We start from the raw sequence: 24123 nt of genomic DNA on the forward strand, positions 1-24123 counted from the left end.
CTATTTGCATTGATATCATTTTAAGGAATTATTTATACTTTGTCAAAGAAATACAAATTTTCTGTTTTTCATAGACATACTTTGCCATTCTTTTCCATGGGAACCTTAGTTTGTATCGTTACATTTTCACTTTGTGGTCCATAACTATAATTTTGATGATTACATGTGCGATGAATTTTCCTGATTACCTATATCTCCTAGAGATTAATAAGCATTATACATATTTTTATCTTTATTTAGCTTCTTCTGTGTCTATCCACACAGCATTATGTTGTTTTCTCTATGTGTGATTTTAACATTTCCCAATATGTGATCTAAGTTTAATTTTATTCTTTTCATCCTAAATCATTTATTTCTACTTTTTTCGTTGTAGTTATTTACTGTGATAACTTTGACATTCTAGGTTTATATTTTATTTACACTCCCTTTATAACCTCATATGTGGTTAATTTTTATTAATGCTATGAAAAGAATGTATATTCTCCATTAAAATTGTAGAGTTAATGTCAACTGACATTAACTCATGGGAGCTCATAAACTCTAGACCTACAGCTAGGGAGCCTGAATGGCACCAATACAGTTGTGTAGCCTTGTCTCTTTGTGGGACCCGGGGAAGTGGGACCAGGATCTATCCCTGATGCATGAGCTGGTTTTATAGAGCCCATTCCATATGGTGAGATGCTTTGATCAACCTTGATATATGAGTCAACTGAATGTACCATGATTTGTTGATTCATCATGTGAGGCCTTACCTTTTTTGAGGATTGGTTGTGGACTAGGTGGGGAGATAGCAGAAGGAGAGGAGGGAGGGGTAACTGTGGTTGGTATGTAAAATATAAAAAAATATTTTATAAAATGTAGAATATAAAAACTTTTAAAAATAAAATATAAAAAATTAAAGTTGATGCATATTCATTAATTTATACATACACAATAGAAATTGCTTTGTTTTTCTTTTATACTTTTGTTACTTGATTTTGATTTTTAACATATTTGTGAGCTGTCCTTGTATATTTGTGGGCAATTTCCTTTTTTCTTTTAGTCCTTCATTTATACACCTCAAAATAAAGTATTAGATGTTAGAAGTTCTTCACAGGTAATTCTTTGTGAATTTTTCCATCACTGATATTACATTTTTAATTACCAGTGTTTCACCTTTGTGCTGACTCAATTTTGTCAACTTGACACAAACCAGAGTCACCTGAGAAGAGGGAATCTCAACTGAAGAACTATAAACCAGATGAGCTTGTCAGCACAAGGGGGGGTGTGGGGGGATGAAATTTCTTGTTTAATGATTGAAATGTGAGGGCTTAACACACTATAAGCAATGCACTTGGCCAGTGGTCCTGGGTTCTATAAGAAAGAAGGCTGAGCAGTCCATGAGGAGCAAGCCAGTAAGCATCACTTCCCCACAATTTCTGATTCAGTTCCTGCCTTCAAAACCTGGCCTTATGTTCCTGTCTAGGCTTTCTTCAATGATGAAATATAACCTGTAAAGCAAACAAACACTTTCTTACTTAAAGTTTTGTTTTATCATAGCAACAGAATGCAAACTAGAACAACATCCAAGTCTATGTTCTAATATTAATTAAAACTTGCACAATGTAGGTTTTCCATACCTCTTTTTTATCTTTTCTTTGCAACTTTATTGTAGAAATGTCTTTTTCTAAGTTGATTCTGCCGATCTGATAAAACACCATAACCAAAGCCAACGTGAGAGGAAGGGTTTGTTTCAGTGTCAACTTTCACATCACAATTCACTCAAGGCAGGAACCTGGGAGTAGGAACTGAAGCAGAAACCATGGAGGAGTACGGTTATGTTTGCCTCTTCAGCATGCTTTCTTATACACACTGGGACCCACCTGCCTATTGTGGGCTGTGCCCTCTGTATTGATAATTAATAAAGAAAATATCCCACAGGTTTACCCATAGGCCAATCCAGTTGTAGCATTTTTTTAAATTGAGATTCCCTCTTCCCAAATGAACACAGCCACTGTCAAGCTGACAAAAAACAAAAACAAAAAAACAAAAACAAAACAAAACCAGGCCAGTCTCTAAAAAACAATTTAGAGATGAATGTTGATTTTTTTAAATTTATTTATACAATCTGAGTTTGTATTTTATAATAGAAAAGATTACCTACTCAAATAACCTAGAAAAAAAAGGTAACAGCTTAGGGAAACTGCAGCAAAGGGTAAGGATGAACTAGGACAGGAGAAATAAGTTTTAATAACATAATTTCAACAAAGCAAATGAGCCAATCAAAGAAATGGAAGAGACTTTTAGATCTGATAACAGCAACAAGAAGATTAAAGAACTCGGTCTCTTCAAAGGACACAGAAGAAATGAAAGTGAAAAAAGTAAATCAGGCAAATATGAATCAAAATAAAACTGGAATATAGTTCTTAATGCTCAAAGATGTCTCTGGGTGATGTGTGTGTTGCTCATTTTTTTTCACTTCCATGCCTCTGTCTGATCATATTGCTCTCAACAACAGTAAGACTGCATTGCTGTCCATGTAACTGCAAGGTCCTAGTTAGCCTGGGTATTGAGGGGTGGAAAAGAACTCTGTACTCACAACAGTTAAAATGCATAAAGGGAACTGAGATGTGTGACAGAGCATCCAGTCACCACTTGCAAGTGCCAGCTTAACATAGTTGTTTACATTGACTGGTGTCTAATTTTATCTTTTGTATCTTTGCATTGCCTGACAAAAATACAGATTTCTGAGAGGGAAAAACTACTGTGAACTAAATACTGTTTATATTGTGATAGTCACATAGGAATTCAAAACACATGGGAATTTTGTTTGTTTGGGTTTTTTAATTAAATAAAGCTTATTGAGTATTCCATATCCAGTTTTAATCCAGATACAGATTTAATTCACATACTCTGTGTCTTCACATGTCTTGTTATACCAATAATGGGCAGATAGGTATCATGCAACAAACTATTTCAGATAATGATGCTAATGAAAATGTCTGTGAAGAAAAGGAAGGAAAAAGAAACATTGAGAAACTGGGAAAACTGGGAATGACAATGGAATGATACCCTACAAGAGAGAAAACATACCACATGAGACACAAAATTTGTTATTTCCTATAAAAGATATGAGTTACTAAAACTGGTTCAAGAAGAAACAGATAAACTCAACAGATCAACAAGTATTTAAGTATAAACATGATATTCAAAGATTTACTTTTCTGTCTCAAAAACAAAAATCAATCACATCTGGATCATTAAGGAGTTCTACCAAACTCTAATAGATAGTTGCTGGAGCAGGAAAGATGGTTTGGTGATTAAGAGAACCTGCTATTCTTGCAGAGAACCAGAGTTTGGTTCCCAGAACCCAAATCAGTGGCTCACAAATATCTCTCTCTCTCTCTCTCTTTTGTGGTCTGACTCATTTTATTTATAGACACACATATGATATAATGGTTGTATTATTTTAAATGGCATTATATTATAGCACAAATAATTTTTTAATTTATTATTTTACATGTCAATCCCAGTTCCCTCTCCCTCCTTCTCTCCCTCCCTCCCTTTTACCCTCTCTGCCCCCTCACATGTACCCTGACCACCCTCCCCTCCCATCCCCCCACCCCAATTCCTCATGTAGGGCAATGCCATCCAGGTGGGGTCATGTAGATCTGACAGGTCATGTGAAGCAGGGACTAGGGCTTCTCTCCTATCTCTAGGTTAAGGCAGTTATCCCTCCATGGGAGATGTGTTCGCAAGGTCCTTGCGATACATCCTGGCTCCATTGTCTGAGGTCCCTTAGACTGCTCAGTCCTTCTGGCTGAGACCCATATTCAGGGGGGCCTGAGTCAGTCCCATGCTGGATTCCCAGCTATCAGTCTGGGGGCCCGTTGGCTCCTCCTTGTTCAGGTCAGCTGTCTCTATTTGTTTCTGCAACCTGGTCTTGTCCTCTCCATCTGCATCTGGATTCTAGTTCCACTCAGTGTTTAGGGATGGGTGTTTTCTTCTGTTTCCAACAGGTATTAGATGAGGGCTCCATTGATAAGTTAGTTGTTGATCTCTCTATCTGGGAAGGGCATTTATGGTAGCCGTTGCATGGTTGCTCAAATTGTTAGTTGGTGGCAGTCTTGTAGGTCTCTAGACCTTTCTTTAGTTTCAGTTTTCTCTTCAAACCAATAATGGTTATAGCGGTTTAATAAGAATCAGGATAAACAATTAGGCCGAACAATGTTTATTCAGGGAGAAACAACTCACAACATAGACAGGTGAACACCAGCAGTTTCTTGCTTCCAAGAATTCCTCCAGAAGTCTCCTGCAGCTTGCAAGAGAGCACTCTTCTGGGCCTCCTCAGACTTAGTTCCCCAGGTCACTTCTGGCCCTGGCTCCACCCCCCAAAGGGTGTTTTCAGTGCCACAGAAGGAGACAAATTGAATATCCCACTACAAATGGCTCCCTCTTTTATGTTCTCTCTCTCTCTCTCTCTCTCTCTCTCTCTCTCTCTCTCTCTCTCTCTCTCCTGTCTTCTATTCCTACCCTGACTCAATGAATGGAGAGAGAAGTAGGAGAAAGAGAGGAGGAGGAGAGTAAAGCACACAATCATCTCTTACAAGACATATACAAACATGAAAAAATATCAAGATAAAAAGTGTCTCTTGTAGTGTTTACCAATTCAGTAAGATGCCATAGTTATGTAGTACTAACAATTGCCATTTACTGTCTGTTACAATGTCAGGCAAAGAGCCATGAAATTGATATATAATTTCTTTAATACTTGCAAGAACCATATAAAGCAGAGTCCTCCTTTGAATGTGAGGAAACAGACCAGGAGAGGTTAAGACATCTGCTCAGTCACACAGCTGGTAACTGGAGGAGCCAGTACTCCAATGCAAGGCTGGAATTTCTATGAGACTGCTGTTACCACCACAGTGTGGACTTTTGTAACATTAGCACTAACTAGGAGACTAATATTGTAAGCATAGTGGCACATAGAAGAAGTATATACAGTTCACAGTTCATAGAAGTACATTTCATGTACTTCATCAAAATAGTTCTTATAATTAGGAACTTCATTCTAACTTGAGGACTATTAAATCCAAACTGTTAAAATAAAAGTGATTTTCTTTTGGTTTTTTTTTTTTTTGGTTTGCTTATTTACTTGTTTTTTGAGTTTCACTATGTTTCAGATAGTCTGGAGCTCCCTTACTAGACCAGGCCTTGAACTCACAGAGATGCACCTGGCCTGCCTCTACCTCCAGATGCTCTGGGATTAAGGGCATGGAATACTGTAGCAGGCGATTTTGTTTTTTTTGTTTTTGTTTTTGTTGTTGTTGTTGTTTTGTTTTGTTTTGTTTTTTTGTTTTTTGGTTTTTTTGTTTTGTTTTGTTTTGTTTTGTTTTGTTTTGTTTTGTTTTGTTTTGTTGAGGGTCACTAACCACCTCCAGAATCATGAACATGGAGACTTATTACTAGCTTAGGCTCATTTCTTGCTAACTCATATAACTTAATTTAACCTGCTTCTTTTCATCTGTGCTTTGCCTCAGGGCTTTTTACCTTTTTTCATTCTCTATGTACTACTTCTGCTGCTTCTTTTATGTCTGTCTGGTGGCTGCCTGGCTGGCTAACCCCTGTCATCTTCCTTCTTCTCTCATCCCCTCAAGCCTAGATTACCCCTTCTTATTCTCTCTGCTCACCAACCCTGCCTATCTGTCTACTGCCTAGCTATTGGCTATTCAGTTTCTTACTAGACCAATCAAGTACCTTAGGCAGGCAAAGCAACGCGCGCTTGCGTGCGTGCGTGCGTGCGTGCGTGCGTGCGTGCGTGTGTGTGTGTGTGTGTGTGTATTAGAAACAAGCTTGTGTTACATATCAATCTCAGTTCCCACACTCTCCCATCCTCCCCTGTTCCCCCTACTAACCCCTTCCAATCCCCACCCTGTTCCCCAGGGAAGGTGAGGCCTTCCATGAGGAGTCTTCAAAGTCTGTCATATCATTTGGAGCAGGGCCAAGGCTCTCCCCCATGTGTCTAGGCTGAGGGAATATCAATGTGGAATGGGCTTCCAAAGTCCATTCCTATTCTAGGGATAAATACTGATCCACTACTAGAAGCCCCATAGACTGCCCAGACCTCACAAACTAACACCACATTCAGGGAATCTGGGTCAGTCCTATGCTGTTTTCTAGCTATCAGACTGGACCCCATGAGCTCCCCCTTGCTCAGGTCAGCAGTTACTATGCATTTCTCCAGCCTGGTCTTGACCCCTTTGCTCATCACTCCTCCCTGTCTACAACTGGATTCCAAGAGTTTGGCTCAGTGTTTAGCTATGGGTGTCTGCTTCTGCTTCCATCTGCTATTATATGAAGGCTCTAAGATAGCATATAAGGTAGTCATCAATCTCATTATCAGGGAAGGATATTTAAGGTAGCCTCTCCACTATTTCTTAGATTGATAGTTGGGGTCATCCTTATAGATCTCTGGACATTTCCCAAGTGCCAGATTTCTCTTAAAACCTATAATGGCTCCCTCTATTATGATATCTCTTTTCTTGTTCTCCTCTATTCTTTCCCTGGCTCAATCTTCCTGCTCCATCAAGCCCACCTCTGCCCTCCCTAATTCCCTTTCTTCTTCCCCCAATTTGCTTGAGAGATCTTGTCCTTTTCTCCTTCTCCAGGAGACCATGCATGTATCTCTTAGGGTCCTCCTTATTTCCTAGTTTTTCTGGCGGTATGGATTGTATGCTGGTGATCCTTTGCTCTATGTCTAAAAGCCATATATGAGTGAGTACATACCGGGTTTGTCCTTTTGTTACTGGGTTACCTCACTCAGATTGGTTTCTTCTAGTTCCATCCATTTGCCTGCAAATTTCAAGATTCCATTGCCCCGCCCCCACTGAGTAGTACTCCATTGTGTAAATGTACCTCATTTTCTCTATCCATTCTTTAGTTGAGGGGCATTTATGTTGCTTCCAGGTTCTGGCTATTACAAATAATGCTAAAGCAACACATTTTTACATTGTTAAACAATTGCAACATGAACAAACGTAACACATCCTTACATAGTTAAAAATAATATTTCACAACCTGGTGTAGTTTTCTATGAATTATTTTAAACATAAGTATCACATAAAACATTGCCAGATTATACTTGTAATTAAACTGATGGCCTTGTTAGAGAAATGCTGAAATGTGGTAAAAAAAAAAAAAAAAAAAAAACAAATAAATAAAAAAATAATAAAAAAGGACATTCTAGAAAATTTGAGTTTAAAGATTAAACAAATGTTTAAAAAAATCCTTACCCTGGCTCAACCTCTCAAGTACTGCTTGCCACAGGACAGGAGAAAAAAAAATATCCCCCAAAAATCCCAAGACAAAAGACATGAGTTCTAAATGAACACAATGATTTTATCATCCAAGCTATGAGTTGATGCCAAAATTTATTTGACCGAGCCCTGTTAGACTTTGTTTCAAGGTGTCTGGATATCCTAAAAACAAGACAAATTACTTGGAAGGAAGGAAGGAAAAGAGGGAGAGGGGGAGGGAGGAAGCCAGGGAAGTAACACTTAAAGGGAATGCTGCTAAAAAGCAGAATGTTGGTGTGATATGTCCACCTGCACAACAACATGGTTACTATTAATGTCAGAATCTATGGCCTCAACAAAAACAAATCATCAGCTTCACAAAGTCAAACTCCACAGCCTGGATTCTTGGGTCTCAGTGACTTTTCTATGTACATGGTAGTTTTAGAGTTGTATTTTTTTGTTGTTATTGTTGTTTTGTTTTTGTTGTTCTTGTTTGTAGTTGTTGTTGTTGTTTTGTTTTTACTTTTGCTATAAGCACAAATTACACTTAATATACCTGATAACTCCAGAGTTATTCTGATGTTCACCCCTTGAATCCATCAAGTTCCCAGACTATTAGACTACACAACCCTTTTGGACAACAGCTAAGCCATATTCTGGTCCCTGCTCTGACTACATCTGGTTGAGAGGGGTGTGGTGTAACCAAAGGCTGAAGCTGGCTACACCAATAATCATGGAGATTATCAATCAAACATCTGCCTATTCTACAACATGTAGGTGGTGAAATGTAATGTATGAGCAATTGGGAGACAAGCAAAGGGAAAATAAAGTCCATGTTGACAGAAAGTAAGTGCTGAGTAGATACACTGTTCAGGTACTAGAACTTCAGTGAGGCACCTGTCACTCAGAATAAGTAGTAATCTTCTGTAGGAGGAATTTTATCAGGAGCAAGCATCAGGTCACCTGTGCTGCTATTCTGCCCTTGATCCCTTGCCCTCATGAAAACACTGTCTGATTCCTTGTCCTTATGCCTTATGATAGGAACTCTTATTTGTTCTTCAAAAGCCTATATCCAAGATGAAAATCCTGATGTGAAAGATGAGCCCTAATGCCCCTCTATCAATTGATGGAATGTTAATTGATATCAAGTTTAAAATACCTGCTTATCTAAACACCTTATTCTACCGCTGAATTCTGAAAGACACTATTGGGCTGTCCTCACTAAGTTGCCCAACACCAGCTGTTTGGCAGGGTTTTAACTAACCTATTGCCTCTTGTTCTTCACTGTGCCTCGCCCTTCACATCCTGTGCATCAGTAAGAACTGCTTCTAGAAATATCTCTTCCCTCAGTACCACTGCCAAGGCCTTAATTTAAGAATTTATTACCTATTCTCTTTTATTTAAATGGTTCATTCCAACTTAATCTTCAATCCATATGCCTAAAAGTCATTTTTTTTCTTTTTTACTGAAAATATCTGATCTTGTCACTGTTCTATTTTGGAAAACCTTCCATTGCTACCCAATATAAATAAGCTAATACATTGGATAACATCCATATAACTTCAAGTTAAAACCCTGGTCTTTTCCATTATACTTTATTCATTTTATTTTATTTTTATGGATGTGGATTCTTTGCCTGCTTGCACGTCTGTGTATCACATATGTGCCTAATGCTTGCTGTGGCCAGAAAAGAGTGTCAAATCCCCTGAAATTGGAGTTATCGATGACTGTGAAGTGCCATTTGAGTGCTGAGGCTAGAACCTGGGTCCTCTAGAAAATCTGCTGATGCTCTTAACCACTCAGACAGCTCTCCAGCTTTCCATAAACTGCTCCTTTTAACCTCAGGTCCCACATCACTTCCTCTTACCCTCTAAACAGTGAGTTGTCTTCTTGCCTCTTGACATCTTACAGATGCCTTTATTATGTCACACTGCTTACATGTCTGCTTCCCTCATTCAACTATGAACTCTTTCAGGACAGATCATGTTTTCCTCAATTATAGTCCTGTGACAAGCATGGTGATGGATGAGTTGTCAGCTAGCAACACATGTTTGTTGAATGAGTGAATTATTCTTGAATATTATGACTTATTTATATCTGACTTTCCCTCAGTACCCTGAAGGAACATCCCCTCGAAAATATATCCTTACATATCTATCTACTTCTATTTTGCCTACTTTCTATCTATACTATTAGAACATGTTCAAGGGAAAAGGCAAGAGGAGAGTGGGAGCATATTTTCAAATTCTACTGCCTTGATCTTCCACATTCCCCTCTGATTACTGAAATATGCTAGACCCTATCTGAACGGAAACTATCATTAAAGCCTTGAAAATAGCTTTACTATCTCAATATTGGCTGAAATCTTTTGCTCACTTTTCTGAGGCTTCACCATCTCTAATCCTCACTGTTTGCTTCTGTGAGACATGGAATGCCTAGTGGTCTGCTCTTCATTGATGAAGATGCTCAGTGCATTTGGTGGTTAAGGCCACCCAAAGACCTCAAAATCTTATGATTCCAGAATTAAGTTATGAATGTCTCTCCTTAACTGCACAACATAGGATAGTCATTCTCTTTCTCTTATTTTGTCATTGTTACAAGAAAACTGCTCATTTAATACAGGAAATAGAAAGAGATGAAAGGACAGAAGAGGGGGAGAACAGAGAGCAACTTGAAAATCTTGCCAGAGATCAATATTACTTTCTTCTACCAGTGTCCTGGGAAATTCAAACATCAAATAGAGATGTATTCAGTTACTTTTCTGCTCTACACTGAATTGCAAAGCAGGAAAATCAGCTTCTACTATGCCAAGGAACCCAAGAGAATATTGACCTGGAAAAACTCTAACCCCAAAAGAGCACCTCCCAGGAGATGACTACAGCTCCAGTAGGAAATCTTTTAACCACAAATTCCAACTCCCCTTCACTCCTACAGCCTCAGTCACACATCTCAAAGGGCTGATCCCTTGAATCGTGACAACCTGACCCACATCAGCAGCCCAGAGGCCATATGGCAACATATGTCTTTCCAGTCTATTGGATAGAGAAAGGGAGGGACAACCAATTGAATGATTGTGGTTGAAATCCTATAATTTATGATTTGTCAATAGCACTTGCCTTTTGGGGAGTTCTTGTCACCTTTTAATAAATCCTAGCAGCTATAATATGTAACTATAGATAGTTAAGACACCTCTGAAACCATTCATTGTGATGAAGAATATGAACTCTCTGGAGACAAAGAATCCTCTATATCAGATCTCATGACTCTTCATTAAAGACTTCAAGGAAAAGAATATTCTGGACTCTAAAGTTAAAAAGCTAATACACAAATGGGATCAGTTATGCTGGAATGAACTGGGATAGAAGTTGGAATTCAAATAACTTTTTGTCCACACCACAAAGTGACATTACTAGATGAGTTGCCCCTGCAATAACTAAACCACACTGACCAAATAGCATATGAGTTTTGATAAAGTAAGTCAGAGAAAGCCATTTTCTTGAAACACAGAACAAATAGCTCTTAGGGTGAAAGTGAGTTTTATCAAACATGTACCCTAATTCCTGCACTTGACACCCTCAAAAACATCCCTGTCTTGGACTCATTTCCTAGCAAGTGATGCATCCTGGCTCAGTGTAAAGAGGAGGTAGGATGAAAGTCCTGAGTTACAGATCAGGATCCATACTCTTGTATTTAGCATTCACCCACAGTGTGAAAGAGATAGATTACTTCATGGCCAAGAAAGGCTTCATCAAGTTAAAGTCACCCAAGTCATAAGGAACTACCATCTCCAAAACTAATTGCTGTAACATTTGAACAATTTTGATGACAAAAAAAAAATATTTTTTTCCTTAGACCAAGTTCTTTCTTACATACCTGAGTTCTACCTACCCTAGCACTATGCAGCTTGAGCAAAACTTTTGTTCTTACAGCCACACACGTAACTGAAAACAGATACTGTGTTATTCATTCATGGCCCATCAATCCATCTAAGCCTATTCTCTTTACTACTTACCAACCTAATCATGGCATTTGTTTCCTTTAGAATACCTATCAGGTTATCCATAGCCTTATTGAAATGTGGTCACCAGAAGTAAACAAAATACTGCAGGAAAAAATGTGGTAAGTACCAAATAAAGAGGACCACCACAGATTTTGTTCTGGTTAATCAGCTTCTTTTAATGTCACAATAAAACTTCTTTACTTGTGAATCTGCAATGCCCTTATGAAATTTATTTAGAACCAAAGCAATATTTTTATTTTTGTTTCTATAAAGTTCATTTTATACCATTTCAACCACTGGTACTTCTTGCCAAAAAATCTTCTTTAAAATACATCTGCCATCTTTTATATATTCATCCAAGTTATTGATGAGATACACTAATTATAACACAGTTTTAAAAGTCATTCCAGGCACATACCACCAGAAATTCCCCACCATAGTGATATGAATCTACAAGATTCAGGTCTTCTGGCTACAAAATGCCACATCTTTGGGGGCCTGTTCTTGTCACTTTTTGTATTTACCTTCTTTGCTTTCTCATCCACAATGATGTCTTTCAGTTGCTTTTGGAATGATTTCCATAGATAAGTTGTTCAGAAGTTGGGGGACTTATTGAAAAAACTGAGAACTATAAATAAGGCTGGGGAAAGAGGAGAAAAAATTCCAAGCAGCATGAGAGGTTGGAAATAGGAGCCTGGATGTCCTGGGATCAAGTCCTCCTTGCTTGCCTTATCACTATCAGTTCCCTCATCTCTGAAATAGGAATAATGATAATGACCTCACAGGGTTGCTGTGAGGCAGAGAAGTAATGCATTGAAAATCTTAGCACATTTTTTTATCACATAGCTAGTACACAATGGAGATTAGTCTTATGATTAGCATTGTTACACCATGTTAAGACACAAAGACACAATAGCTATTGGCACACAAAGACAATTGTTACACCCTAAATTTAAAAAAAGACAAAGACCTGCATTCTATGAATGTTAACTGATGTTCAAAATGAAAGAGCCAGGAGTCTACTGAAATTAAGAATGAGGACATTAAAATAATTATACTTTGTAACCTAAACAATCTTGGCAGCCCCCTTGTTTGCTCTTCTTTGTTCATGTTTCAGACATTGCTAAAAGGCACAAGGAAACAAATGAGGATTCGAAAACAGACAATGTCAAAGTGAAAAGAAACAGAAAATTGAGAATAGAGCACAGACACATAAATAAATAACTAAAATAAAATACACATTTTATAAGTATGTGCAAGAAATAGCAACTTATCTGGAAATGGCAAATAAGGTTCTATGCACAAAGTTCTGATTCAGGAGGATCCTGGGGGTGACTGAAGTTAAGGCGAGGGACTCTCACATAGTGAAGATAGCATGCATGGATTTACAGAAGGACTGATTTCTCTAATGTGACTTGCCACAATGCTTGAGGAGTAAGAAAGGAGCTTGAAGGATATGAATGCATGCCTAATTGTGAAGGGGCTTTTATGTCAAGTAAAGGAATTTAGAATTCTTTGGGCAAAGAGCCAGCACACACAATGACATTACAAGGTGAAAGATGAATAAAAGAAATGGATCAGTATGATATTCATTACAAATACCCAACTGACAGATGTTATAGTCCAGAACCAAAACTATCATGTTGTAGATATAGATAAGCCTTTGTAAAGAATATAAATCTAAAGAGAATACACATCATGTGGCATAAGAATGGGAGATTGGAAAAAGGAAAAAATAACCAGTGTGAAGACTTCTGGAAGAGAGGGCACGTTGGTAGGGAATACAATAAAGAGTCTGATTTTAAACAATATGGACTGAGGTGGAGAGGGGACATCCAAATGGAAATACAGCTGGTTTAACACACTAACGAAGACATCAAAAGAAAGATACATGAGAATAGTCTCCTGTATGTTTTCAGGAATAATAGTTCACCCCGTCTTCCACACATACCCATCCAAACCTGTTACCAAGCTTCACTTGTGAGTTACACGGGAGGGTGCCTCAGTGCAATAGCCTTAAAAACTTGGCAGACTAATGGATTTTGACCAATAACCTTGTATTCCTAGTGATTGCAACTTCTAACTTTAACACTCACATTCTTGCCCATTTTGAAAAATCAAAATTAATGTCATTATCTTCTCTCCAATTATTATAGATCAATATTCATCTCATAGCAAGTTCTCTTATTAGCCAGAGATGACATTCGTGGTTAAAAGGGCCATGAAGGTATATGCATCCATATATTATATAAAACTTTTCTAGAATCAAGGAAGGATCAATTGACACTTACCAGGTCAAACTGGGAGCTACAAAATATAGGTATGGGCCTGAATACATGAGCCTTTAGTAAAGACCCTTTTAGAAAAATCACCAATACCATAGGACTTATGTAAATCTAAATTTGGGGCTTACTAAAACAAGTACACACGAGTACGTGAGGAAGTTGGGAAGTAAACATATGTCATTGGAGAAATAGAGGTGGAGATATGGGTGGGTCTGGGTTTGGGTAAGAATGAATCAGACCATCCCACAGAGGGTGGCTCCTCCCTGGATGGACTTACTGTATAAAAAGGCCATTCACTCAGACTCCAGTACCCAGCAAGCTCCTTCAGCTGCATTCTATTCACTCTTCTTCTAAACAAGGTAAGGGGGAATACATTTAGCTTTGCCAGATTAATGTTACGACAACTGGACACCTGTATAAATATGCATCTTTAGGCAAACTCTACATAGAGTTTTTCATTTACTTCTATTGTCACTATCATTAAAGATATATATATATATGTCTGTGTGTGTATATATATATGATTCTTATCTTCATATATATATACATATATATATATTAATGGATTTTATTTTCATAAGACTACTTAATGCTCTCTTTGCACTATTAGTTTGTCCATGTTTTCATTCATTCGACACAAATATTAAGGCCCTTCTCGGCTCATTGCTGCTGCCATTGTCACTGATCTTACAACAGAGAACTATATAAGCTTCATACTTCAAAATTTACATTTAGTTGTGAAAGCTATTGAGTAAACAATAAATGAGTATGTCTACTAATGACAAGAATTATGAAGAAAATGGAGAGTCACATGGCAGCATAATGGGAGGGCAAGTGTATTGTAGAGTGGATGGCCAGGGGACACCTCTCTAGCAAATTATCTTTCCTTTGTTCTTTTCTTCTTTCTTTTCTTTCTGATCATTGAATAAAATTTTCCATTGACATAGAATTGTACATAAAGGGATATAAAGTGTATATACATCTTTATGTTATATAATCAGAAAATCAGGAAAACTATCATACCTATATCTCAAACATGTACAATGCTTAAAATTTATGAGAGATGAGAATGATAAAAACCTCTGCTTGAAGTCAAAACATACTCAATTCATAATCATTCTATGATTCTACAATGATAATATATAATAATGATCATTATTATAGAATCAATGTTATATTATCATATTCCATGATTCTTATCTTCAGACCATACTGACTCAACACTATGCCTAGTAAATGTTGCATACATTTCATTTCAAATCTATTTGCCTTTGTCTCTCAGTCTACCATGATCATTCAGACTCAGTGTATGCTTGGGTACTACCTCTGATTATTATTTTAAAAAATCACATTTGCCCACATTTCTATTGATGAATGCTTAAGTTGTTTCTACTATAAAGATTTTAAATACCGGGGCTATAGCATTTCTGTTGCAGCGATTTTGGCTTTCTCTCTCTCACTCTGTGTGTGTGTCTGTGTGTGTGTGTGTGTGTGTGTGTGTGTGTGTGTGTGTGTTAGGTAATTTTAGATAATACCAAAAAATATCTCAAAGGATGTCTGTCAGTTTAAGCACCCTCTAGCCATATGAAAGACTTCAGTTCTCCATGTCTTTATCAATATTTGGTGTTATTAGGTTTCTTTGACCTTTATATTAGTCACTTGTGCTTATATTACATCTTCACACTATCATTGAAATTTGTCTCTTATTGAATAATTATGATGCATTTGTTAGCAGTTTGATATTTTCTATAATATAAATGCTTCTGGGAGAGACTCATTTTTATGTTGAATTGTCTGCATTTTATAGATATTATTTTTATATTAAGAACAGAGTTTTTAGAGTTTTTATTGGAGATATATATATATATATATATTCATTCTCTCATCTTGGCTTTAATTGTATCAGAAATGAACAGAGAATTTTATCATCAATGCACCAATTATTTAATCTTCTCTATGATTAGAATATTCTGTTTGGAGTGTAGCCTAGGCTAGCCTCAAACTTGTGATTCTCCTGCTTCAACCTCTCAAGGACTATCAGTTATGATTAGCATTTCTGAGTTCAACTTAAGAAGCATTTTCTATCCCTAAGGCTTAAATATATTCTCCAATACATTCTTTCTTATTGTTGGATCTACTGACAAACATCTTTCCCACACTGTAATCTAATAACCCAGAACAATTTACTCAATAGGCTATCTATCTTCAGCTCAGGAGATGGCTCAGTCAGTAAAATGCTTCCCATTCAAGCATGAGGACCCAAGTTCAACCCCAGATATTATGTAAAGCATATCCTGACAGAGAGGTGCATAGTTGTAATCAATGCTGGAGAGGCAAACAAAAGCACATGGATCCTAGGCTCAGTGGTGAGCTAGCCTAGTCTATTTAGCAAGACACCAATTGTTCCACTTTTCTAACTTAACTAATTGGTTTTCTGATGTTAAGTCTAATAAATTTGGGGATAAATCTTGCTGAGATTTGATAGTAGCTTGCATATTCTTATTTGTCCAACACTGGAATCTGTTTATCAATTTTTTCATTCAATTTTTACATGTGTATTTATGAAATAGTCCCAAAAGTTTTGTTTTGTGAGGTTATGCTAGATTCACAAATGTTTTTCTCTTTTCCATTCTTTAAACAAATCTCTGTGATCTTAATATGATTTCTTTCCTAAACCTGTAATAAAATTCACCACGGAAGCCATTTGACTAACAGCTTTTCCCCAATTGGAACCTATATTCAATTAAGATGCAATTCCCTTAATAAGTAGAGGGCTAGTTACACTTTTTGTCTATGACTTGTCCCATTTAGGTAAGAAGTGTATTCGAGAAATCTCTGCTTCACTACTTATTGGAACGCAGGCTTTCACACTGTGCTCCCACTGCATCTCCCTTCCTGACTAACCTTGTGGGGTAACTGGCTTTATTAGATACTTTCAGGGTGGAGCATTATCTCTGTTGCTTCTTTAAGTTTACTGTGTCATTATTATCAGTTACCTTTATTATTTTCCTTATTGTACTATCAGCCTTAATTTATTGCTCTCAAACTTCTTGAGAAGTCTGCTTAAGTTATTTTTATCCTCTCTTTAAAAACCTACATTTAAACTATAAAACCCAGTAGGCATAGAGTTAATAAATCCAATATACCTTGTTAGGTTAAATAACTCAACCTATTATAGAATGCTGGAAGATATTAGTATTACCATTTTAATTACATCAATATACAGTAAAATTTCCTTGTGTATTTATTTTTTTAATTATCCCTCATTCTTTACTGCTTCTCTGTTCCCAAATAGGATTATCCTTTGATTTTTTCCATTATACTATTTGCCTCATGATGAGTTCTTTTCCATTTTGAATATAAACCATCATAAACTATCATAATCTTTATGGTTTTGCAGTAACAACAACCACACACACACACACACACACATACACACACACACACACACCACCTATCACTGTTTGCAAAAGAGGGGTCAATATAAAACAACCAAATAAAACTATTGCGCAAAGTAGCATTTTGGCAAACAATCAATTTGATAATTTTCTGAAAAAAAATCCCTACTCTATCACACTTAGAGTAAACATTTAAAGTAAAATGCAGCAATGTTCACTATTTATAAGATCATTCTACAGGACCCATGTCTATATTTGTCACATTAACTTGCATGAATCATGAATTTTTATTTTCCCCTTCATTTTGAATGCTTCAGAAAGCTTAAGTTCAATTCTTTCAGGGGATAAAAATAAATAAACTTGCTAAACTATATATTCAAATAAATCACATCAAAAATCAGTAAACACATTTTGTTTGTCCAAAACTCCAAGATCCATAATGCTTTAGGTCAGACCATTATAATCATATTTGATAAATTTATGTTTCCTATAGTATTTTTGTTTTGCTGTTATATAAGTCTAAAAGTCATTATTGTAATGCTTTTATATAATATATACTTATTGAGTTTATTGATATACCTACTATTTTATGGACACTGAGGATAAGAACCTGAGTATTTTATTACCCTGCGAGGAAGAATAGCCAGTTCACCTAGAGGGATTATGTTGCATAGAGTACATTGAGATCTAGGAGTTTAAGAAACTACTATTGTGAACAGATTTAAAGCCCCAAAATAGCCAGCGTCAGTTTCAAAAGTTACTCAAAGTTTTACTTTGCAGATGGTAGAGAAAAGTTGTTCATGATCAAGCTTTGTTTTGAAAATTCACTGCTAAAAGAAAACTATGGATTTAAAGCATATATAATCATATAAATAATAAATACAACCAAAAATAAAAGTAAAAAAATGAATTTTGTTTCACATTTATAGGTACATATATACTGTGGAAAGATGTCCACTCTCATGGAAAACATCACTAGCATGATCAACATCTTCCAGCAATACTCAAACAATGATAAAGAAACAGAAACACTGAGCAAAACAGAGCTGAAGGAACTTCTGGAAGTCGAGTTGCGGGCAGTCTTGAAGGTAAGATACAAATAAAAACAGCCAAGGAGAGCAGACTTCCTGCTCCTTGTCAGTATTTTAACCCAAAATTCTATAAAAATTACTTAACTAATTTATTTGTAAATGAAGTATCCATGATTGGGAAGAGATAAAATTTATTTAGCTCACTTTAAATGTGTCCCTCTATGGCATTCAGGAAGAGGCACTATAGGTACAAAATAAATACAAACAATAATTAACTACAAAAACAACGAGAGCAACCTAACTTTTAGAGTACTATTTCCGACATGAAAGATATTACTGAAGTATACTTAGAAGAAGTAAATTACATGGAGAAATGAATAAAATTCAGAATCATGAATTGAGAAAAGAGCAGTTGACCTCAGGAAAAGAAGTCATGGCTTCTAGCTACCATTACACATTAACTCATATGTTACAAACATATGTGTGACAAAAATGGAAAAAAATATACAGATAATACAAATGAAAAGAGTCTAAATAACTTACACAATAGTTTCCTGAAAGACATAAATTTCTATTGTATGTGAATTGCAAAGTAGTAATTAATTGGTATGAAGATCTGTCTGCAATTCTTACAGAACCCAGATGATGAAGATATTGCAGATGTCTTCATGGAAATCCTAGATGTAGACCACAATGAGAAAATAGACTTCACTGAGTATTTACTAATGGTGTTAAAGTTGGCTAATGCATATTATGAGGCATCTAAGAAGAAAAGGACCCAAACTGGATCAAAGAGAAGAAGCAAAACCCATTATAGAGGAGATGGAGAAGAAGAGAAAAGACACACATCCAGTCACGGAAGAACTGATGGAAAAGAAAAGGATGGAAGATCGAGAAGCCCAACAGGAAAAGGGAAGAAAAGACATGGATCAAGCAGTAGCAATCAGGAAACAGACACAAATACACACAGAAGAGGACAAAAGAGTAAGAAACATCACAATTCAAAAAGAAAGCAACGGGGAGGATCTACTTCATCTGAAAGAAAGGAAAGTACACACAGGAGGCAAAGTGGAAAAAAAGACAGAAGAACCTTAGAATATGGAATTGTGAACCAAGAAAATGCAACACTCCAGGAAGAATACATAGAAAACTGCACTATATATTACAATAGAGAAGATCATAGCAAAGGAAAGGAAAGGGCAGAAAGAAGAACTACTACGCAGCCATCTGGCCGCCAACAGTCCCCGGACAGCACCACACAGTCCGGCTCTCGTCCCAGGAGCGAGTCCTCCCAGCGACATGCTGACTCTCCCCGGGGCAGCACAAGAACCGGCCCCAGAGGAAGACAGGAGTCCCCAGCCAGCCAGCAGTCCACCGATGGCCCCAGGCACGCCACATCCAGGAGGGGCAGACACCAGGAGGAGAGCGCCAGCCAGGCCAGTGACAGCGAGGGCCACTCAGAAGTCGAAGCCGGGCACAGGCAGACCTCATCCACCCACGGGAGGACCACACGGTCCAGCTCAGGGGTCCAGAGGGCATCCAGCGGTCACGGCCAGGAAGGTGACAGCGCCAGGCACGCGGGGGCCCGTCAGGGCCAGGCATCCGGCCAGGGGCGAGGACGGTCCGAGTCAGGATCCCGCACCAGGGAAACACAGGGGACGGTCGGTCGTGGACAGTCTGCTGACCACTCCGGGCACTCCGGGGGCTGGCCGCAGGCAAGGCCAAGCCACGTCCACTGACCGGAGGCGTCGGGCGTCCAGCGAGAGTCAGGCCAGCGACAGCGAAGGCCACTCTGAAGTCTCAGAGGGCCATGCAGTGGGAGCCCACGGTCGCTCCGGGGCCAGCCAGGGGCGCGAGCAGCAGACATCCTCTCGAGGCCAGCACGGCTCTGGACCCTACCACATGTACTACTACGAACACGAACACGAACACGAACACGAACACGAACACGCCCAGTCTGGCCACAGAGAGCAGCAGAGGGCCAGTGGCAGGGCTGCTCAGGGGACCCGGCAAGAACAAGGAAGGGACAGCGCCAGGCTCGGGGGGCTCTCACGAGGGACGCAGCTCCTCTGGACACCAGGCCGGGTCCTCCCGAGCTAGAGAGGGCCAGGGGTCACAGAGGGAGCAGGCAAGGGACAGCTCTGAGCACCGCCAGTCCAGAAGGAGCCTGGAAGACCACCACGACAGCTCTAGGCGCCCGGGATCAAGGCAAGGCCAGGTAGGCTCTCACACTGGCACCGACTCCACCCATGGTCAGGCAGGCCACAGAGGCACACCCAGCAGGCAGCCATCTGGCCGCCAACAGTCCCCCGGACAGCACCACACAGTCCGGCTCTCGTCCCAGGAGCGAGTCCTCCCAGCGACATGCTGACTCTCCCCGGGGCAGCACAAGAACCGGCCCCAGAGGAAGACAGGAGTCCCCAGCCGGCCAGCAGTCCACCGATGGCCCCAGGCACGCCACATCCAGGAGGGGCAGACACCAGGAGGACAGCGCCAGCCAGGCCAGTGACAGCGAAGGCCACTCAGAAGTCGAAGCCGGGCACAGGCAGACCTCATCCACCCACGGGAGGACCACACGGTCCAGCTCAGGGGTCCAGAGGGCATCCAGCGGTCACGGCCAGGAAGGTGACAGCGCCAGGCACGCGGGGGCCCGTCAGGGCCAGGCATCTGGCCAGGGGCGAGGACGGTCTGAGTCAGGATCCCGCACCAGGGAAACACAGGGGACGGTCGGTCGTGGACAGTCTGCTGACCACTCCGGGCACTCCGGGGCTGGCCGCAGGCAAGGCCAAGCCACGTCCACTGACCGGAGGCGTCGGGGGGTCCAGCGAGAGTCAGGCCAGCGACAGCGAAGGCCACTCTGAAGTCTCAGAGGGCCATGCAGTGGGAGCCCACGGTCGCTCCGGGGCCAGCCAGGGGCGCGAGCAGCAGACATCCTCTCGAGGCCAGCACGGCTCTGGACCCTACCACATGTACTACTACGAACACGAACACGAACACGAACACGCCCAGTCTGGCCACAGAGAGCAGCAGAGGGCCAGTGGCAGGGCTGCTCAGGGGACCCGGCAAGAACAAGGAAGGGACAGCGCCAGGCTCGGGGGCTCTCACGAGGGACGCAGCTCCTCTGGACACCAGGCCGGGTCCTCCCGAGCTAGAGAGGGCCAGGGGTCACAGAGGGAGCAGGCAAGGGACAGCTCTGAGCACCGCCAGTCCAGAAGGAGCCTGGAAGACCACCACGACAGCTCTAGGCGCCCGGGATCAAGGCAAGGCCAGGTAGGCTCCCACACTGGCACCGACTCCACCCATGGTCAGGCAGGCCACAGAGGCACACCCAGCAGGCAGCCATCTGGCCGCCAACAGTCCCCGGACAGCACCACACAGTCCGGCTCTCGTCCCCAGGAGCGAGTCCTCCCAGCGACATGCTGACTCTCCCCGGGGCAGCACAAGAACCGGCCCCAGAGGAAGACAGGAGTCCCCAGCCGGCCAGCAGTCCACCGATGGCCCCAGGCACGCCACATCCAGGAGGGGCAGACACCAGGAGGACAGCGCCAGCCAGGCCAGTGACAGCGAAGGCCACTCAGAAGTCGAAGCCGGGCACAGGCAGACCTCATCCACCCACGGGAGGACCACACGGTCCAGCTCAGGGGTCCAGAGGGCATCCAGCGGTCACGGCCAGGAAGGTGACAGCGCCAGGCACGCGGGGGCCCGTCAGGGCCAGGCATCCGGCCAGGGGGCGAGGACGGTCCGAGTCAGGATCCCGCACCAGGGAAACACAGGGGACGGTCGGTCGTGGACAGTCTGCTGACCACTCCGGGCACTCCGGGGCTGGCCGCAGGCAAGGCCAAGCCACGTCCACTGACCGGAGGCGTCGGGGCGTCCAGCGAGAGTCAGGCCAGCGACAGCGAAGGCCACTCTGAAGTCTCAGAGGGCCATGCAGTGGGAGCCCACGGTCGCCTCCGGGGCCAGCCAGGGGGCGCGAGCAGCAGACATCCTCTCGAGGCCAGCACGGCTCTGGACCCTACCACATGTACTACTACGAACACGAACACGAACACGAACACGAACACGAACACGCCCAGTCTGGCCACAGAGAGCAGCAGAGGGCCAGTGGCAGGGCTGCTCAGGGGACCCGGCAAGAACAAGGAAGGGACAGCGCCAGGCTCGGGGGCTCTCACGAGGGACGCAGCTCCTCTGGACACCAGGCCGGGTCCTCCCGAGCTAGAGAGGGCCAGGGGTCACAGAGGGAGCAGGCAAGGGACAGCTCTGAGCACCGCCAGTCCAGAAGGAGCCTGGAAGACCACCACGACAGCTCTAGGCGCCCGGGATCAAGGCAAGGCCAGGTAGGCTCTCACACTGGCACCGACTCCACCCATGGTCAGGCAGGCCACAGAGGCACACCCAGCAGGCAGCCATCTGGCCGCCAACAGTCCCCCGGACAGCACCACACAGTCCGGCTCTCGTCCCAGGAGCGAGTCCTCCCAGCGACATGCTGACTCTCCCCGGGGCAGCACAAGAACCGGCCCCAGAGGAAGACAGGAGTCCCCAGCCGGCCAGCAGTCCACCGATGGCCCCAGGCACGCCACATCCAGGAGGGGCAGACACCAGGAGGACAGCGCCAGCCAGGCCAGTGACAGCGAAGGCCACTCAGAAGTCGAAGCCGGGCACAGGCAGACCTCATCCACCCACGGGAGGACCACACGGTCCAGCTCAGGGGTCCAGAGGGCATCCAGCGGTCACGGCCAGGAAGGTGACAGCGCCAGGCACGCGGGGGCCCGTCAGGGCCAGGCATCTGGCCAGGGGCGAGGACGGTCCGAGTCAGGATCCCGCACCAGGGAAACACAGGGGACGGTCGGTCGTGGACAGTCTGCTGACCACTCCGGGCACTCCGGGGCTGGCCGCAGGCAAGGCCAAGCCACGTCCACTGACCGGAGGCGTCGGGGGTCCAGCGAGAGTCAGGCCAGCGACAGCGAAGGCCACTCTGAAGTCTCAGAGGGCCATGCAGTGGGAGCCCACGGTCGCTCCGGGGCCAGCCAGGGGCGCGAGCAGCAGACATCCTCTCGAGGCCAGCACGGCTCTGGACCCTACCACATGTACTACTACGAACACGAACACGAACTCGAACACGCCCAGTCTGGCCACAGAGAGCAGCAGAGGGCCAGTGGCAGGGCTGCTCAGGGGACCCGGCAAGAACAAGGAAGGGACAGCGCCAGGCTCGGGGGCTCTCACGAGGGACGCAGCTCCTCTGGACACCAGGCCGGGTCCTCCCGAGCTAGAGAGGGCCAGGGGTCACAGAGGGAGCAGGCAAGGGACAGCTCTGAGCACCGCCAGTCCAGAAGGAGCCTGGAAGACCACCACGACAGCTCTAGGCGCCCGGGATCAAGGCAAGGCCAGGTAGGCTCCCACACTGGCACCGACTCCACCCATGGTCAGGCAGGCCACAGAGGCACACCCAGCAGGCAGCCATCTGGCCGCCAACAGTCCCCGGACAGCACCACACAGTCCGGCTCTCGTCCCAGGAGCGAGTCCTCCCAGCGACATGCTGACTCTCCCCGGGGCAGCACAAGAACCGGCCCCAGAGGAAGACAGGAGTCCCCAGCCGGCCAGCAGTCCACCGATGACCCCAGGCACGCCACATCCAGGAGGGGCAGACACCAGGAGGACAGCGCCAGCCAGGCCAGTGACAGCGAAGGCCACTCAGAAGTCGAAGCCGGGCACAGGCAGACCTCATCCACCCACGGGAGGACCACACGGTCCAGCTCAGGGGTCCAGAGGGCATCCAGCGGTCACGGCCAGGAAGGTGACAGCGCCAGGCACGCGGGGGCCCGTCAGGGCCAGGCATCTGGCCAGGGGCGAGGACGGTCCGAGTCAGGATCCCGCACCAGGGAAACACAGGGGACGGTCGGTCGTGGACAGTCTGCTGACCACTCCGGGCACTCCGGGGCTGGCCGCAGGCAAGGCCAAGCCACGTCCACTGACCGGAGGCGTCGGGGGTCCAGCGAGAGTCAGGCCAGCGACAGCGAAGGCCACTCTGAAGTCTCAGAGGGCCATGCAGTGGGAGCCCACGGACGCTCCGGGGCCAGCCAGAGGCGCGAGCAGCAGACATCCTCTCGAGGCCAGCACGGCTCTGGACCCTACCAC

The 24123-nt window shown here is 42.9% G+C and overlaps 1 protein-coding gene across 1 annotated transcript; it reads left to right on the plus strand.

Moving 5' to 3' along the window:
* The first annotated feature begins 17890 nt into the window (after positions 1 to 17890).
* Positions 17891 to 20088, plus strand: LOC127232944 (filaggrin-like). Its single transcript, XM_051199263.1, is given in 3 exon segments — positions 17891 to 18045; positions 18624 to 19688; positions 19690 to 20088. Coding segments are annotated over 3 exon segments (1602 nt in total). The 5' UTR covers positions 17891 to 17907.
* The last annotated feature ends 4035 nt before the right edge of the window (positions 20089 to 24123 follow it).

The sequence above is a fragment of the Phodopus roborovskii genome, unplaced genomic scaffold (genome assembly GCF_943737965.1).
Source record: "Phodopus roborovskii unplaced genomic scaffold, PHOROB, whole genome shotgun sequence".
NCBI lineage: Eukaryota > Metazoa > Chordata > Mammalia > Rodentia > Cricetidae > Phodopus > Phodopus roborovskii.